General features: G+C 36.6%; 1 protein-coding gene across 2 annotated transcripts in view; it reads right to left on the bottom strand.

Moving 5' to 3' along the window:
- mcm3ap (minichromosome maintenance complex component 3 associated protein) overlaps positions 1 to 20,457 on the bottom strand; it is an 81,534-nt gene that overhangs the window by 22,176 nt on the left and 38,901 nt on the right. For both annotated transcript variants that reach the window (XM_028807254.2, XM_051930590.1), the window contains exons 14-22: positions 20,177 to 20,277; positions 19,830 to 19,961; positions 18,611 to 18,724; positions 17,398 to 17,550; positions 17,065 to 17,262; positions 9,206 to 9,274; positions 7,004 to 7,138; positions 6,758 to 6,884; positions 5,234 to 5,504 (exon numbers count right to left, since the gene is read on the bottom strand). In XM_028807254.2, the coding sequence (XP_028663087.1) occupies positions 5,234 to 5,504; positions 6,758 to 6,884; positions 7,004 to 7,138; positions 9,206 to 9,274; positions 17,065 to 17,262; positions 17,398 to 17,550; positions 18,611 to 18,724; positions 19,830 to 19,961; positions 20,177 to 20,277 (1,300 nt within the window). The remainder of the gene's footprint in view (positions 1 to 5,233; positions 5,505 to 6,757; positions 6,885 to 7,003; positions 7,139 to 9,205; positions 9,275 to 17,064; positions 17,263 to 17,397; positions 17,551 to 18,610; positions 18,725 to 19,829; positions 19,962 to 20,176; positions 20,278 to 20,457) is intronic.

Genomic DNA, 20,457 nt, shown 5'->3' with positions numbered 1-20,457 from the left:
CGAATGATGAACTGGCTAGAGGTGCTGGTGCCACCATATGATCTGGATGTAACTGGGCAACTGAGAAAGCAGGCAGAAAGCAGGCTTAAGTTCAAGGATATCATTTGGAATCCATGCACAAGCAGACAAGGACTTGAAACCAACCATTCCCATAATGGGTGAAAGCATATCTAAAATAGAAGAAAGATCTGATCTAAGCTGATACAAAGATTACAAAGCATTACTTTCCTGCTCTGATCAATGTATGCCACCATTCCAACACCAGGAAACCTGCATAGATGGGGAGTGAGAGACGACCCACCATGCAAGTTATGTTGAAGGTGAGGAGGTTGGTGTACCTAGTGATAGGATGCAAGAGTGCTCTTATCCAGGAAAGATACAGATGACAAAATGATAAGGTCCACAGAGCACTGGCAGACACCTGAAAGCAGTAGAGAACGAAAAAGATAGGAGAAGCTACCACTTTCCAAGAAAACCCAAGAACAGCCTCCTGCAGAATTGCATAATCAAGGAATATGAGGGTGGTTGTGGGTATGAAATTATTTTTCCCACAGGTCATCTAGACAATGTGGTTATATGGTCTGAGGAGGCAAAGAGGATCTCCCATAACTGTCTTATGGGAAGACAGCTGCCAAAAGGTCTCAGAAAAGAAAGCCACCAAGTACCAAGATCTGTTCCAAAAATGCAGGGACTAACAGTGGCAGGTCTGGTTGTTCTCCGTCAAGGTTGGCTTCAGGGGTTTCCTGGCATATTCTGGGCAGGAAAATGCTCACAGTTCTAGGTCTAATGGGAAGAGAGAGGAGGACAGGTATTTGCAGGATGGGTGAAGCAGCAGAAAGAGCCTCTTGTTTGCTTTGGGACAGGCAAGTGGAGTTGAGCTGGAAGTCAGGAGAAGATGAGCAGTGTCTGGCCATCACTGCTGACCTGCCAACTGGAAGATATGTTGGTTAAAAGGTTGAAATGTCAGAGGGAAGTCATCGGATGACAGCATCTTCTGGTAGAAATCTTCAGCCTTGAGTGAGTAACTGACAGTCACAGCATGCACATGTATTTAATAATTAAAAGGTAACTAAAACTGTACTGTTATTACTTACAGAAAAATAAGTAAGGCTACTATAAATGACAACCATCCAATTGCCTTGTTCTAGAATTTAGATTTTTTTTTTAATTACAGTAATCCCTCCTCCATCGCGGGGGTTGCGTTCCAGAGCCACCCGCGAAATAAGAAAATCCGCGAAGTAGAAACCATATGTTTATATGGTTATTTTTATATTGTCATGCTTGAGTCACAGATTTGCGCAGAAACACAGGAGGTTGTAGAGAGACAGGAACATTATTCAAACACTGCAAACAAACATTTGTCTCTTTTTCAAAAGTTTAAACTGTGCTCCATGACAAGACAGAGATGACAGTTCCGTCTCACAATTAAAAGAATGCAAACATATCTTCCTCTTCAAAGGAAACAGAGAGGAAAGCAAACAAATCAATAGGGCTGTTTGGCTTTTAAGTATGCGAAGCACCGCCGGCACAAAGCTGTTGAAGGCGGCAGCTCACACCCCCCTCCGTCAGGAGCAGGGAGGGAGAGAGAGAGAGACAGAGAAAAACAAAGTCAAAAATCAATACGTGCCCTTTGAGCTTTTAAGTATGCGAAGCACCGTGCAGCATGTCGCTTCACGAAGCAGCTGCACACAGAAGGTAACAACGTGAAAATAATCTTTCAGCATTTTTAGACGAGCGTCCCTATCGTCTAGGTGTGCGAACAGCCCCCCTGATCACACCCCCTACGTCAGGATCAGAGAAAGTCAGCGCGAGAGAGAGAGAGAGAGAAAGTAAGTTGGGTAGCTTCTCAGCCATCTGCCAATAGCGTTCCTTGTATGAAATCAACTGGGCAAACCAACTGAGGAAGCATGTACCAGAAATTAAAAGACCCATTGTCCTCAGAAATCCGCGAACCAGCAAAAAATCCGCGATATATATTTAAATATGCTTACATATAAAATCCGCGATAGAGTGAAGCCGTGAAAGGCGAAGCGCGATATAGCGAGGGATCACTGTATTGTGTTATTTGGCTGATCCCTTTAACCAAAGAAACTTGCAACATTAGGATACAGTTATTATTTCTTTATTCATTTACTGAACACACCTGTATGGATGGATGGATGGATGGATAGATGGATGGATGGATGGATGGATGGATGGATGGATGGATGGATGGATGGATAGGCTGATTAAGTCACTTATTCAAGGGTACATAATGAGTTAGAGGTAAACTAAACCTTTGTATTTAATGTTCCTGCTTTAGCCACCATACCACACAGCATTAATCCATTCTTTGATCTTTTAAATTTTACATAATCTACAAAAGTGCACCCTTTACTATCATTTATAATTTTACTAGCAAAATACCCGCGCTTCGCAGCGGAGAAGTAGTGTGTTAAAGAGGTTATGAAAAAGTAAAGGAAACATTTTAAAAATAACGTAACATGATTGTCAATGTAATTGTGTTGTCATTGTTATGAGTGTTGCTGTCATATATATATACATATACACAGATACACACACATATACAGATATATTATATATATATATACACATATATATATATATACACACACATATATATATATACACACACACATATATATATACACACACACATATATATATATATATATATATATATATATATATATATATATATATATATATATATATATATATATATATATATACATACATACATATACACACATAGATGCACTTACAATAACATAGAAATCAATATAAACAACATTAACATCATTATCATATGAGAATATGAAGTAATATATAAGAAGCACATTTCATATAAATATAAATAATGAAACAGTAAAATCTTCTTGTATAATTTGCTACCGTGGCTTTTCATTGGTCTGTCCAGGATTTTAAATCACCTGTAGCTTGCAAACTGTTTCACCTATTGACTTGAAATCTGGTACACATATAATACGTCACGTCTGCTATCCGCTTTATGGGTGATGATTGTATTACTGTTTTTATGTTTATTTTATTTTAGAATCAACTCCTATCTGCGCACACCAGGGCGGCCGTGGGCAGATGCGTATGGTGTATTCACTCCATGTTATCGTGCATTGCGCTGTCACTGGTATTTTGATAAAAGAATTTGAACAATATATAAGAAGCGTATAAATTATTAAACAGTAAAACATTAACATTTAAGAAGTAAAGTTACATTGAGTACTACTGCAGTGCCTTCGGGTATACCTCATTTTTTCTTTGCCCATTACATGCTTAAATGTATACATTTTTTGGTGTACCTACCCGAGAACACGCGACATATAACCGACCGTGGGAGAAGCATGGATTTTAAAGAAGCGTTGAGTTCATCTGCTGGTCTCCCTCGTGGAATAACTGGTAATGTTTCACTAAAATCTACAGCGAGTAAAACGACATTACCTCCTTTTTTTTTTGTACGATCTCTGAGATGTTGCTTTTTTCGGTTCAAGGCTTCATAAGCTCTTTTATGTTCCATGGTGTACTTAATAAGTACTAATTATCCCAAACCATCATCTTTGAATGTTGCAAGACTTTCGCCTTGTATGTAGATCGGGGTAATTACATTCATTGCATTCCTAGTCTGAATCACAATCTGATTGTATGGGTGGTTACCTGGCACTGTAGGGTTGCCACCCGTCCTTTAAAATACGGAATCGTGCCGCGTTTGACAATGAAATTGCGCGTCCCGTTTTGAATCAATACTGGACGGGATTTATCCCGTATTTTTTTAATCATTTTTTTTTAAAGCAGAGTCTCATGCAAATCATCCCACACGCATTTTATGAAGATGCCTCCTTTCCTACTTTTGATTGGGTAATACTTGATGTCATCGTTAGTTTGATTGGTGTTTTTAACTGTCCAGTGAGGAGGGCGTGTCTTTTAAGTACAGTCTGCAAAGTGTTGGCACTGAGATGTGGCGTCAGCGCCATACTTGAAGCCCCTAACGTTGCGGTCAGCAAGTCGGCTAACATCCGCCATGTGCCGTCTTTCAGTTGCGAGAAGCAGATCATAGAATGGTTGAAACTGTTGCCCCTAACGTTGCGCCACGGCGTGTGGTTCGTTTATACCTCGTGTCTTCTCATTAAACTTTTATCTCGCGAATATGTTATTGCAATCCGCAGCGGGAGCGTTTCTATAAACTTTATTTAAACTTACGTTTTACACCGTGGTTTGTTTCCCTTATGAACATGCTTGTATGCTTAACTTGCTCCGTTCTCAATTGTTTAATTAATTTTTTGCTCTTCGCTGTTTGCGGCTGTTCCTCCATTTCCCCCTACTTCGTTCTTTTATCTCGCGAATATGTTATTGCAATCCTTAACGGGAGCGTTTCAATAAACTGATTGAAAATAGTTTTGCATTTACCTTTTTAGTAAAAGGCGAGCTTTTAAGCCTGAGAAATCACCCCGTAAATGCACACGTTTAATTGGACATGTGTTAATATGTATGGTTACACAGTATTAAAAGACAGTGAACAACGTCAGTTACCTTTGTTCCCGCGTTTGATAAAAGGTGAGCTTTTAAGCCTGAGAAATCACCCCGTAAATGCACACGTTTAATTGCACATGTGTTAATATGTATGCTTACACAGTATTAAAAGACAGTCAAAAATTAACGTCATTTACCTTCGTTCCCGCGTGCGACTCGTGCTGTAAATCTCTTCCTTGTTTTTAGTTCACGTGATTACGTAGGAGGCGTGATGACGCAATACGTGACTCCGCCTCCTCCATTACAGTGTATGGACAAAAAATATGTTCCAGTTATGACCATTACGCTTTGAATTTCGAAATGAAACCTGCCTAACTTTTGTAAGTAAGCTGTAAGGAATGAGCCTGCCAAATTTCAGCCTTCTACCTACACGGGAAGTTGGAGAATTAGTGATGAGTGAGTCAGTGAGTGAGTGAGTCAGTCAGTGAGGGCTTTGCCTTTTATTAGTATAGATTACAAGCTTGTTTTGCATTAGATTGCTATTACTTGCTTCCACAATTTTATTAAGCCTAGAAATATTTAAAAGCAAAGTTCTTGGAAACAGAAAAAAAGACAAAAACACACCTCAGACACTTGTGCTATGTGTGGTATATTTGTATATAAAAAACAGTTAAGAGATGGGATAATGTAAACTACATTCTGCTAAGCAAAAGTAGAGATCAATGCAAATTTAACAAAGTGTGTTCCATACCTTCTTTCAGTAGTTCATCACTGTCTACTCCTTCACCATCCTGAGGAACCATGACTACTAAAGGCAATGCTGGCTGGAAAGGTTTGGCCTGAAGAACCTGCTTGAGTTGAAGCAAAGCAGAAAGCCAATAGACATCATCTTCCTCCTCTGTATGATTTGACTCTATGCTCTGTAAACTAGGCAATAACATTAGAATGGCACTGGTTCCAAGAAGTTCCTTCTGACTCTCTACTTCATTGAGTGTAGAATCACTCAGCGGCCCATGGATGCTCTGTAATAAAGTATTATTACATAAAATAAATATGGTGTCAGTAGTTCAACCCCAGCAAATCATTTTAGAGATTTTAAATTGAAACATTGCAAAGAAAAAATAATTCTAAATATTACAAAAAAGAAAATATTTTCTTTAGCAAAGCACAAATTGGTCACAATCGTTGTTCTAAATATATCCAAATATGTGACAGAAAACACACTGTCAACATCATGTAGGAAAAGATAAGGAAGCAAAAAATGCCTTCTACTGCATATATAAAAAACAAAACACCGGCAAATAACATTAGTATAAAGTGCTTTAAATCTCCTGAATGAAGGAACAGAAAGAAAATTGACCAAGTATTGATAATTTATACAACTATATACAAATATATACAATCAATGTAAGTTATTGTTTTTTTAATACAATAAAAAAGGAACATTTTAAAAATGTAACAATTTTTTCAATAATCCAGCATTTAACACCTTCACATTAAGAGTTTTCTAAATAGTTTCCTGCTGTACTGTATGTAAAATATAAAGAAAACAGTAAATGCAGTAGACAACTCAAAATATGTATTTCATTGAAGTGCTATTAATTGAAATGGGCAATAATCATCAATTATGCATTTTGAGGTCATCATGCTTTTCTAAATTCCACCACTTCCTCTAAAGTGTGCATATTCAACCGGTGATTAAATGAGTGTTTAGTCTGTGAACTCTGTTTCTCCTCTCACACTTCTAAGGCTGGGTTAATTGCTCACATTAAAAAGGCCCAGCGTGTATATGTGCCCTGTGGTGAACTACACTGGTGTTTTGTGCCTAATGGTGCCAGAATAAGGACTAGAATGCTTTTAACTCTAAAAGAGGACGAAAAGCATCAGGAAACAAGTAGATTGATCACTGCAAGAGAACTTTTGTTTCAGTAAATTTCAGACTGAAATACAAGATTCATGGTTCTGTTTCTTACTTAGGACATGTTTTGGTTATTTCAGTATACCTGAAGGTAAACATAACTTAATTAAATGTAACCTATTTAGTGGCATAATAGGAATTCATAAATTTTGAATGGAAAAAAATCAATAACTTAAGTATTCTAAATGGTAATTAAAAGTGCATTAAATGAATACATTCAGTACTAATTCACAAATGTTGCTGGTGTTTTGACATATTTTGCAATCTTTCCCACAATTTTGATTTATAATAATGTCACATAAAGGGTTTAATTTACATGCAGAATATAATGGAAACTGCAAGTTCAACATGGCTTACCTTAATACAAATATGGACCTTAGAATTACTACACAATGACAGTGTCTGGATTTCATCTTCATGTTTTTCATAATAATTTTGCTTGTCCCCACTGCTAAATTTTGACTTTAGCCAGTCACTTAAAATTCTGTTAAAAAATAAAAATGTGACTTATTACAATAGAAATAAAGTTAATACTTTAGACAAAATAAGTTTAGGCCAATTATGTTAATATTTATTTCTTTTAATAAAAATATAATTTCCAACCTATTGGTAATATTCTTTTGGCAGTCCTCAATACTGGGTAACAGGATGATAGCCTTCCAGAAGATCAGCTCCTGGTAATCTAACATACTGCCAACAATCAGTGCTGGAAGGTCTAAAGGTGTCCATGAAGCCTCACTAATATGGACAAAAATGTGGTGAACCAAACAAAACAAAAAACACAAACATATATAAACATGCCAACAATAAGCAATGTACCAATACATGATTACATTTTGTTTTTAATGTGCTCCTAAGTTAATAAGCCATAATATTTTAAAGTTATAAAAAAAATCTAGAATTGTGATTTGAAGACTAACCAAAAAGGTGCCAGTTTCCTATTTACATCCAAGGAAAATAAAGTAATATTACCCTAATACTAATATTTTCAAATTTTCCAAATCCCCGAATTAAATATGCAGAAGCCAAAAAATGCCTGTGCACAGGAATTGGTATAAAAGATACTGAACTATACATACATACAGTACATACATGCATACACTCAAGACTGGTCAAAAGTTTTAGAACACCTCAGATTTTTCCAGTTATTCTTCAAATTTAATCAGCTGAAATGCAATGAACACGTGATAGGCACCTCACAGCACAACAGCTTCAAAGCACAGCTTAACAGCGGTCGAAAAAAGCAAGTCTCCGTTTCTACTTTGAAGAGGGGACTGTCCAGTTCGCAGTAGTCCACAACTGGTACTTCAAGGCCCTATTTTGTCATTTAAGGGATGGCTTTCTTACTGCCACTCACCCTGTCAAACCTGCGGTAGAAACTGAGACTTGATTTTTTCAACCACTGTTAAGCTGTGCTTGAAGCTGTTGTGCTGTGAGGCGCCTATCACACAAGCTGGTGACCCTCAGAAACTTGCTTTCTGATTGAGCTGTAACTTTGGGTCTGCCAGATCTCTTCCAATCAGGGTTTCCAATTGCCTTTGGATTGTATAGGACACCATATCCACTGACACTATGATTTTTTTTTTCCTGCAATTCTCTAAATGAAAGGCCTACACTTCTAAGGGTAATAAATCCTCTGTCTCATTTAACACTAGAATTACCAAAGCCTACGAAAAACTCATAAATCCGGCCCACCTTAAATCCGTTCGCACCTCACCATAAGCGTCTTTTGTCCTGTAAATGTGCCGATAAAGACAAGCAGCCTGCTATTCCATCCCCCAACCACTGCAAAACGTGCACAAAGTTGCACATGCCTTGATTATCTGGGAGTAAAGTGCTGGAGTTTTAGAGTGGAAATAATAGATCGTTATTTAGAACACATGCATTTCATGTGTGTTCTGTTTCTACAATAATCTGTGTAAACACATTGTTAAAATAGAAACATTTTTCATATTTTAGTAATAAATGACAAAATGTAGGCATAAACTATATAATGTGTGACGCCTGAAGTCCAAAGATCAAAGAGCTGGGAGAACTTAGTGCATGTTCTGCGGCAGTGGGGGGGGATGGAATAGCAGGCTGCTTGCTGCTTGTCTTTATCGGCACATTTACAGGACAAAAGACGCTGACGGAGAGGTGCAAACGGATTTAAGGTGGGCCGGATTTACAAGTTTTTTCGTAGGCTTTGGTAATTCTAGTGTTAATTTGTTAATTGCACCTTTCTTGCCATTATCACTGGAATTTACAACTTTCTACAGTATAATATTGTCCAAGTAGTAACATAGTCTGCTCCAACTTTACTTCAAGAGAGTTTTTAAGTAATTAACAGAAGCTGGGACACCTGTGCAAATTGTTTGCTTCAAATTGCAAGGTTTCATTTACTTTAATTGCTGCAGAACATCTGTAGGTTGTAACCTATTAGTTGTTCCCTAAAGAACGCCTATTTGTAATATTCTAAAATTTCCTTTTTTCAATTTTTACTAACCTAAACTTTACATTTTGATTTTTAAAACTGGAAAAACTGAGGTGTTCTAAAAATTTTGACCAATAGTGTACATACTTTAAAGACCCCACAAACCTACCCACAAGCACAAGTTGGACAGTATGACAGCATCACAAATCACACTTTGGCTTTAACTGAAACCTTAGCTCTGCTTAATTTAACTCATACATGAATCAGTAAGCAACAAGCTATTGTAAGGGGTTCACTTACAATGTTAACTACAAAATTTCTTTGACTTTGTTAAATTGAAAAGTTTTATACATTAAGACATTTTATAAAATATTCCCAGGTGTAACACATACCTTACTAACTCCTGGTAATAATGTAGAACTCTCATTTGATGAGCGGATTTCTCTCTCAACTGCATTAACCTTTGTCAAAACAGATAAGAATCTGTGGTTACATCTTTTACACAAGAATGATCTGTTAAATATTATCCATTACAGATTTAAGCACTCTTCAGATGATGCATCATATTTAGGATAAAACAGAGACTTAAAGCAGATCAAGTAAAATGGTGTAGATAATATGGTATGACACTGGATTAGCCTACAATTGAACAAATATGTAAATAAGCTACTAACACATTTGTTATTTGCAGGGTGTTAGGACAGACTGGCATTACCCATTTTGGCTTAGCAAGCTGCTGCCAGATACTCTTATTGCAAGCTCAAAAGATTCAGTTTGGCTGACTGGGCATCCTTTTGGAATACAGCCACTGTAGCATTAGATAACATAAGATAATTAAAACCAGACCATTTAACAGCCAGGGACATTTCTCTCGGTGCAAACTGCATACTCAAGTTCTGAACAAAGAACCACAAATCAAGAATGAGTGACACTGATGGACAGAACTTTGCACTAATGGTCAATCAAGAGGATGGGCTTATGTACATTCAAGGGGACAATGACGTCTATGTAACATCTTAAATAACTGTTCTTTCTCTTAAATGTATAGCTCAACCTGGCCAGTTTTGGCTGCCCATATCCAGTACATATATCTGATAGGGTGTGGCCACAACAGAGGTTGATGCAATCCCTTTTACTCAAAAAGGACAACTGTGCTGGACTGGAAGAGTAGAACACTTGTCTTTACTGGAGTTTGGCCAAAATTGACAATATTCCAACTTTCCTGATTTATGCCAAGCGAATAGCAAAAGAAAGAGACCATACATAAATTCTGTGTGTTCCATCTTGCTGGATCATCAACAGACTGATCACCAGTTGCCCTGAAGATGTAATTGTATTAGCAACCGAAGATGTTGTGTTAAACCCTTGTAGAGAAACTGAAGTAACACCCGAAACCAAAATAAAAACAAAAGAAAGAAGGCACATTTAAGAGTCCTGCATTTGTCTGAAGAAAGTTGACCAAGAAACAAACAAGCACCTTATAAGTATGACTTTAATTTCAACAACTATTAATTGCAATTTAATTGAATAAAGCCAGCTAATGCGTTAAGATATTCGTGTAACTGTAACTAAGGATAATAACCTTGTAAAATATAACTTCTAGCAAGGTGTTAGTCATTTCTTCCTAATTCCAGTGAGAAAGTGCAGAACAGTACCTCACACATTCTCACACACAGAAAAAGAGAGAGAGAGAGACAGATCTCCGAATGGGAATTGGTGGTGAGCCATTGCAAAGTCTAGCTGCTGTGAGCAAATGAATGCCATTTGCAGACAACAGAAGCTTTGTAACCAGCCAAAGAACTTACTCATCTTAAACACAAGAACTGAAAAAAATCAAAGTTCATAAGTTATGTGCCTTTTCCTATGGGAGTGAATAAAATTCAACTAAGCTTTTGTAATTTTATGTTTTGCATGCTTTGTTATTGTCTTTCATCAGTATGTATCTATACATATACACTTGCATATATCCATCTTCTTTTAGCCTTATGTTATAAATAAACAATATCATTATTAATAATAATAATTCATTACATTTATATAGCACTTCTCAGTACTCAAAGCGCTATCCACACAGGGAGGAACCAGGAAGCGAACCCACAATCTTCCACAGTCTCCTTACTGCAAAGCAGCAGCACTACCACTGCGCCACCTGTTGTTTATTTCAATAAGCATGTCTGGGTTATTTGTGAAAGCAATTCTTCATAAACACTGCAAACCACAGAGAAAGTGAACGTGTTAGTGTTAATGTAGACTTTCACCAATTTTTTGTTCAGAAATTATAAAAATCTCGTGCATTTCAGAGAGAAGCTGAAACAGAAATTCTATACCGCTTTTCCTCAATTAATTTGCTCTCCCTGGGGTGGACAAGTTAAAAATCACTCTCTCTTAACTACAATAGTAAACTAGTTTGAATGAATGTGCTGATTAAATAAATAAATATAAAGGCATAGACAAACACACATTGAAATATTTGCAGATGATAATGTTCTGTTGGCCTCATCAGATTGCGATCTTGGATGCATGAGCTTAAACTCTGCTTCTGTAAAGACTGCAATACAGATTCAAAATTCAGGTGCCATATGTTGAAAGAAAGCCAGCTCTATGAAAAGTCAATATTAAATATACCTGTTCTTTTGCTAGAAACCATGTGACAAAATTGAAAACCTTATGAAATAAAATGTTGTGGTTTAATAAGACTAAAGTTGAGCATGAGTAACAGAAACATGGATAACTTGGTTCAGTCAGTTATTTCCATTTAGACAGGGCATTAAGATTAATTTTTCTGCTTGGAAATGACCCAAAGTACTTAATACAAATGAATAAATATTTTCTTTTTAGGGGTTAGGGAAGTTACAGGTTAAGAAAGAAAGGTTAGTATTCGGGGAAAGCAAAGCCAGCACCCATCTGTGGTATGACCCGAGAATTACTGCTAACCAACATTTCCCATTTAAATCAGGAATTGATGCAGCTAATTTACATTGAAAAAAAGTTGAAATTCCAAAATCAAAAACATGCAAATCTATATCGACATACTGCTATTATTCTATTTGTGTAATTTTGTCATTTCTGCTAAAGGGATATATAAAAAGTACTGATTTGGAAAAGCAAATAATTTTATATATGAAAAATATGACTGACCTAGGAGCAGAGAGATCTTTAAGAGGATGAGAAGTTTCTCAAGCTTATTAAATGTGTAGACCACAACTTATCAGACCCCTGGAGGTTTCTTAACCCAAACTCAAGAACATATTCGTTCTACTCACCAGTGCATCATAGCTACTCAAGAATTGATTATTTTTTTTATAGATAATAATTTCCTGCCTATGATTAAATCGTGCAAATACGACACCATTGTTATCTCCAACCATGCCCCTCTAGTCTTGGAGCTAAAATCATTAAGCCCCTCACACTCACCTCGTAGATGGCGTCTTAACCCTCTTCTATTAGCAGAATTTATATCCAAACAAATCCGCTTCTTCCTAGAGACAAACACGCCCACAGAGGTTTCTGCAGGAACACTCTGGGAAACTCTAAAGGCCTTCTTAAGAGGACAGATTATTTCATATCTTTCCCACAGAAATAAATTAGAAACCAAGAAAGTGTCAGAGCTAAGAAGCGAAATTGCTAGAATAGATGAAGAACAAGCCAGACGTCCAAGTGAAGCTCTTCACAGGAAAAGGCAGGCCCTGCATAGAGAACTCAACATCTTAACAACTAAAGAAACTGAACAACTTATTTATAAGTCAAGACATCATTACTATGAACACGGAGAAAAAGCTAATAAGCTTTTAGCTCAACAAATTCACAAACAAGAAGTTTGCAATGCAATACCAGTAATCACCAACAGAAAAAACACTGTGCCTGCAGTTTTAACAGCACTCACAGAATTTCAAAAGATATCTGGTCTCAGAATTAATCTGAATAAAAGTATACTCTTTCCAGTGAATTCACAAGCATATAATATTAGATTGGACACCCTACTTTTTACCATAGCAGATCAGTTTAACCCTTTAACCGCCAACTCCCTAAATATTCCCCAAGCCAGGCGAAATCTGAACAATTTTTGTTTTTTTACTTTTTTACATTTTTTTTACATTTTTTACATTTATTCAAGCAGTATTGACCACTAAATGTTGTGCAAGTTGCCAGTGTATACACGAAATCTATAAATGTAACCTGAATTCTCAGCTAAGCAAAACATCTTGATACCAAACCGTGCCCTTTTCAATGGTAAAAACTGTCGAAACTGTAAGCGGCCCTTCCACGACAATAAACTTTCATCAACTGCAACTGACGGTCCTGGCATGTAGGGCAACTGAAATGCTTCAAATAAATGATCAATCAAAGGACGTAGCTTGAACAAGTGGTTGCGGTTTGGATCTTTCTTATCTGGCTCGTTTCTGTTGTCATTCAAATGAAAGAATTTCAGCAGCAAAGAGAATCGGTTACGTGTCATGACAGCTGCAAAAATAGGTGTTGCATACATAGGATCTGTAGACCAGTACATCTCAATATCTGGTTTTCTGATTATTCCCATCAACATCAAAATCCCAATGAATTTTTTCATTTCGTTTTCATCAGTGTCAAACCAAGCACGAACACGGGAATGTGGAGGTAAATTGGGATTTTTCTCAATAAACTGTGCTGCATACAGATTTGTCTGATGAACAAAATGTCTGATCAAATCAGGTGACACAAACAGCTCATAAAACTGCTCAGCAGTGTAATTGTTTACATCAACAATAAAGCCACACGTTCCCTGAAACGAATGCAGAAAAGGTAGTTCACCACGGGCAGCAGCCCAGCTGAGATGCTGGGGATACACCCACTCAGCGCCGTCATCCGATGCGTCTTCATTCACAATATCATGCAGCGCACGTTGCTGCTCATCACTGTCACTAAAATCTTCTTCAGAACTGCTACAATCATGATCAGAACTGTCCAAAATCGCCTACAAAGCCTCACTTGAAGTCAGTTTACGTTTCGCCATATTCACAGCTGTTACATGCGAATCACGTCACATGACCGGCCAAAACAACCACAGACTTGTCGAAATACAACGTAGTAATAATACCCACGCCAAGTAGTAGTTATACTACTTGCCAGGCATTCATATAACCACAGGCAAATGTGCCGGATAATTCCGGCAGTATGGCGTTAGCATTAAAACAGCGCTGCCGGATATATCCGGCAGAGGGCGGTGAAGGGGTTAAATACCTAGGGGTAAATATCACAAGTAAACATAAAGCTCTTTATCAACAAAATTTTGCCGTCTGTATGGAAAAAATTAAGCAAGACTTGCATAGATGGTCAACCCTTCATCTCACTCTAGCCGGAAGAATTAACGTTGTTAAGATGAATATCCTTCCTAAACTTCTCTTTTTATTTCAAAACATTCCAATATATATCAATAAATCATTTTTTAAGCAATTAGATTCAACAATAACCTCATTCATTTGGAACTCAAAACACCCACGTATCTGCAGAGCGACCCTACAAAGACCTCAGGCAGAAGGTGGCATGGCTTTAGCTAATTTTCAGTTTTATTACTGGGCAGCAAACATACAAGCCATAAAAACCTGGACACAAAAAAATGAACATACACAGGCTTGGTTCGCAATAGAAATAAAATCCTGTAGTACTTCTTTATACTCCCTGCTCTGCGCTCCAATAAATGCAAGTTATCGCAAATATACTAATAACCCAATTGTGCTTTACTCACTCAGAATATGGAACCAACTTAGAAAGCATTTTAAGATGGAAAATCTTTTATCCGTGGCACCTCTGCAAGAGAATCACCTCTTTCAACCCTCGCAAACATATCTAGTTTTTAATACCTGGAAAAGTTTTGGGATTAAAATGCTCAGAGATCTTTATACAGACAACATATTTGCATCTTTTGAACAATTACGTTCCAAATTCAACCTCCCAGCTACACATTTCTTTCATTATCTTCAAATTAGAAATTTTGTTAAACAGAAACTGCCCAATTTTCCTCACCTCGTACCCTCCACCATGCTGGAAAAAATACTGCTCAATTTCAAGGAATTAAACACCATTTCCGCATTACAGTAATCCCTCACCTATCGCGGGGGTTACGTTCCAGAGCCCCCCGCGATAGGTGAAAATCCGCGAAGTAGCGACCTATATTTATTTTATTATTTATACATATTTTAAGGCTTTATAAACCCTTCCCACACTCTTATAAACCTTTCTCACTCTCTTGTTAACCTTTCCCACGCTCATATAAACACTTCCTATGCTCTTAAACACTTTCTACATTCTTAAACACCTCAGACCAACACTGCACACTGCACGCAGCGATCAGACGTCAATGTGTCTGCACTCGCTTTGTGAAGGGGGGCAGCTGAACTCACGCTGAGCAGAAATGGACTTTGTGCTGCTTCTGCCAAAATGCCTGCTTGTCGCTCTGCGCGAGGAGTGTGTGTGTGTGTGTGTGTGTGTGTGTGTGGGTGTGTGAGAGCTGAACACACCTTCGCTCAAACCCCCCCTCCCCGGAAGCGCAGTACGCTCCTGCCACTTCGCATTGTCAAGGGGGTGGGGAGCTGAATGAACGCTAAGGAGAAGTGGACTTTGTGCTGGCTTTGTGCTGCTTGTCGCTCTGCGTGTCAATAATTTAAAAGCCTGTACATCACCAATTTTCCTGTCTAACTGTCTTGTCTTGCGTGAAGTTAAAATGTTTTATAATAGTGAGATGTTACTCATATCCTTAGCCCGACATCCACATATCATATGTGTTAACAAAGTGTGTTTTATAAGTTTACATGTGTTTAAAGCATGTGGGATGGGTATTTTAAGGCTTAAACTATAAAAATGTTTATTTATATGGTCTTTCTATATCGCGTATTTTCTCCTGTTGCTGATGGGTCTGGAACATAACTTCCGCGATAGGCGGGCAATCACTTGTATTTAAAAACCCGCGAAGTCGTGAATCCGCGAAAAGTGAACCGCGAAGTAGCGAGGGATTACTGTATATAAAATCTTATTAGAGTCCCTACCTTTCAAAGACCCAAGAGGACAATGGGAAGAAGATCTCTTAATCAATATATCAGAAAAGGAGTGGAAGGTAGCAAAGCAGAGAATTCACTCGAGCTCCATATGCGCAAAGCATAGAATTATTCAACTAAAAATTATATATCGAGCTCATCTGTCTTGCTTAAAACTGTCCAAAATGTTTCCAAGGCAAGATCTAACCTGTGAACGCTGCAACCAAGCTCCTGCCTCACTGGGTCACATGTTTTGGGTCTGCACCAAACTAACATCATTTTGGACCAAAATTTTTAAGTGCCTTTCAGACAGCCTTGGGGTCATAATCCCTCCTAACCCATTAACAGCTGTGTTCGGTGTTCTTCCAGACGGACTTGAAGTGGAGAAGGACAAGCAAACTGTGATTGCATTCACTACACTTTTGGCACGCAGACTTATTTTGTTAAATTGGAAGAATCCTAACTCTCCTCTGATAAGTTAGCGGAAAACCGATGTTTTATATTATTTGAAATTGGAAAAAATCAAATTCTCAGTTAGAGGATCTGTACAATAAAATTAATAAATAAAATTTAAAAAAAAAATGTGTAGCCACTGTAGGGTATGTCCCAGAACACATTTAGTAGGATGGATTGGGGTGGGGGTGGGGATGGGGTTTGACTTGGTTTTCATGGGGAGGCAAATGCACAATTAAAATACAACTTGTAGCATTTTTGACTTGCCTGAAAGTGCATTTGCAACAGACTATAATTAACAAAACTTCATCTGACACAACACAATGCTGCAGATTTGCACTGTTACTTAATCTCAAAGTTAAGCTAAGGATGTACGTTTAAAACATTTACAAGATAGCACCTGTTGACACTCAGGCTCACACACATATAGAAAACCCAACACAGACCACTGAATATACCATTCAGTGCCACGGAAAATCATGAAACAATTGTTTGTAAATAAAAAGAAAATGAACACTTCTATTAAAATTCAACAATGTCACTTCAATAGCAGCTACCCATAGCATGCAGTTAACAAGGCTACTAATATATGCCTTTAATACACTATCAATTTAATATTTAACAATCAACTCACTTCACCACAAAGTAAAACTGTGTCAAGGCTGATATATGATATTCTTACTTTAAAACATGCATATACAAAGAGAAGTTAAAATATTACACACAAAAAACAAACAGTTAAACAATGTAATGAGAATACAATACATCACAAAAACATTGCAGCACAGTACCTTGTACAGGATACTGAGATATTCCCTGCATTCCCCAGGTTTATCAAGCCCTTAGCAAGGGATTCAGCTGTAGAAGGAAACTGAGCACTTGGAGAGAATGCCTTCAGTTTGTTTCTGGGGTCAACACAGCAGGGAGCAGCTGGAAATCCCCTCATCTGCCTCTTGAGCTGTCTCCTAACTGCTACTACATCTCTCCACCTATTGAAAAAGCATTTGTGTTATTGAAATACATCTATTTCAGTTGAGAAAATATTAGCAGAATATTTAGCAAAAACAGCATCCATAAGGCAAGTGTAAGTTTTACGAGAGAAACAGTATGAATGGTGAGTTTACCTCTTCATATACATGCGAACACACTGCACCTTTTTCTGCAGCGTCTCTTTGGCGAGTTGGTGTATTTCCTTGCTTAAAGTTTCTTCAATCAAGCCAGAGCAGACTTCTTCTGTGCAACGAGAAATGCATGCAGCCTTTTCCTGTTTGGCTTGACTAGAGAGAGGGGGGGAAAAAAAAAAAAAAAACACACACTACTGTATATTTATACTTATTAAAAAATCCTTGCTGCACAAAAGTAGTTTACAACAGCAGCATTTACATAAGGTTAAATACAGGCAGCCCAGGGAAATCTGCGCTGTATAACATGGTTATCGAAAAAATACTGACATAGCATTGGCCAAAACTTAGCAACACACACCACATAAAAAGTGAATGGTATTCACACCTATGAAATGAATACAACTAATAAATTATTTTGGTACACTGTATTAATCCCTCAAGGGAAATTCATCTTTTTGTATCCATGCTTATTCACTTTTAAGCAATTTTAACTCTCATTTAGGTTTACTAAAGCAGCTCATGAAATACACTACAGATCTTAAAAGAGAATGTCAAGTTGTATAATCACACTGAGATAACAGAATAATACGTTTCTCATAATATGGAATGAAAACAATTTCAGATAGTTAAGGTTTTCACCAGAAAGCCCTTGGGAGAAAAAGTTGAATTAAGCAACTGATAATCCAGAGGTACTAATCCACAGTTTAACTCATCTCTAAAGGTCAGAAATTATTTATATGACTTAATTGTTAAAAAACACAAAAACAAAAAAAAAACAAAAAGTTGAGCAGCACACATCCAATAAAGGAAAAACCTGTATGCAAAAGGGCACCTTAACAGGAATATCTCCTAAAAAAAAAAAAAAAAACAACTGAAAACTAGTTATATTAAAAACCCTGACAGGGTATCAGGGATGGAACAAAAATGAAGTCTGGCTCACCTGAACTTCACCAAAACACAAGCACATGAAAACTATTTTTTGCATTAAGTATTCCAACAGAACAAACAAACAAAGCATGGCCTGTTTCTTTTTATTGCATTAACTTTTAAACCCTCTATTAAGATCAGATAGAGAGATACTAATTTTACAAATTCTTTCCAAGAAAACAAAAATGTATTTATAATTTCGTCACGAGGAAGGGGCAGTTTCAAATAAGTTCACAGTACTAGCACATGTTGTCTCTTAACTGTGAAATAAAATAACAAGACTAACCTGATTTCTGAAGCTGCTATCTCTTTGATGCTCTGCATTAAAACATCTTCTGTGAGTTCAGCGCAGAGAGCCTGGCTAAACAGAGTAATGAAAAGCTCCTTCTCTTGCTTTAATCTGAAAACAACACAGAGAAATGCATCTTAATCATTTTTGATGCTGGTTTTATATAAAATATGTGGCAAATCTACTCTCTGGTTTTAATGTCTCTTTCAGTGAATTAGTACAAAAGAAGAAAATGTGTTTTCCATTTCTGGGTTAATAACTTTGAGCATAACAGTGATATTTTTCACTGAATCAGTAACACTTACTTACTCCTAAGTTACAATATAATTAAAATGTTCAGCAAAGTTTGAACAATACTATATATATAGGTTTACAATTGTTCATATGGAAAAAGACATGTAGGTTATGATTATTACAACAATAGCTTTATTAACTTTATTATGGAATGTCACAATACCACAGTGCACTTAGGTGCAATCTGAAATTGCTGGCCTTCATTATTTACACATTCCTGTAGTCTACTTGCTACATTCAAGCACACTTTACTAATAATAAGACAAATAATACAATAATTAATTAATAAATAATACAAAAACTGTTTTTCGTACTCATAACTTTAAACCTACATTTGCCAATGCCTGTATGTATATGTATGTGATAAATAAATATATCTATCTATATACAGTATCTATCTCTATATCTATCTATACAGAAATATATAGAAACAGATATATATCTCAAATCTGGAGAAATATATCAGGTGAGTTTCACGACTAGGCTAAATGCAGTTAATTTAACATTATTCAAGTAAAATTTTCAAAATTCACTAAAAAATTTTTATAGTACATAGCATCTTCAGACAGAGCACCACTACAATCGTACAAAAACAACTTTGAACAGCAACAACAAAGATTAAGGATATTAAAAGAGTCTCATTCGTGTATTTATTAGTAGTGCTGCTAGCTAGCACACACGACAATTGATTCCATTTAGTGAAATCAATAAGCCAGTTTTTTGTGTGAGTAACTGATTTAGTTGGAGTGTAAAGGATAAGAATCCATAAAAAACATTCAAGAAAAAAATTAAAAATGTAGTAATTTAAGACATATTATCCCCTTTGTAATGACAGGGCTTTACATTTACATTGAATTAAATGTATTTGTTACTAACTACTACAATTTTTGTTTGCTATGTATAAAAGAAATTAAAAGATAACCTTGCTTCTTCAATCCGACGCTTCTCTTCTGCAATTCTTTGTTTTTCTTCATTTATTTCTTCAGTTGAAGTCAGAAGAACTAACTGATCCACAACATCACTTACTAAATCACATAGCGTAGTTTCTGAAGCTCTGAATATAAGAACAAGTCTTAACTTGAGATGGTTGTGTGCAAATGTTACACTAAGACACAAACAACATCATCAGTTTCTACAATAATAAATTTTCAAAGGAAGACAATAACCAAGTAGTTTTGGCAGATGTTGAAGGAAAATAAATAAGAAAATAACAGTCAAATTAAATATTAATATAAGAATACTATATAAAATGCAGACACCGATACTTACTTAAGTGCAGCTCTCGCATACTCAACCACTTGATTGGACAGCTCCATGCATTCTGCTTTAACAACATCATCTACAAGACTTAAAACCACATCTGCTATATCCTGCAAAAAGAATGGTAAATTCAGTTGAAGAAAGTGGTGGTGGTAAGCATATTTATAGCTTCATTTTTACTTCTGACAAAACAAGTGATAATAGGTCAGTCTCTTACTGTGGCAATTCCACAAAAATTTTTAATAGCAACAAATGCGTTACTATTTTGATTTATGTTGATTATTCCTAAA

This window comes from Erpetoichthys calabaricus, chromosome 8 (assembly GCF_900747795.2).
Source record: "Erpetoichthys calabaricus chromosome 8, fErpCal1.3, whole genome shotgun sequence".
In the NCBI taxonomy this organism is placed as follows: Eukaryota; Metazoa; Chordata; class Cladistia; order Polypteriformes; family Polypteridae; genus Erpetoichthys; species Erpetoichthys calabaricus.
This window is presented reverse-complemented; position numbering and strand designations above follow the sequence as displayed.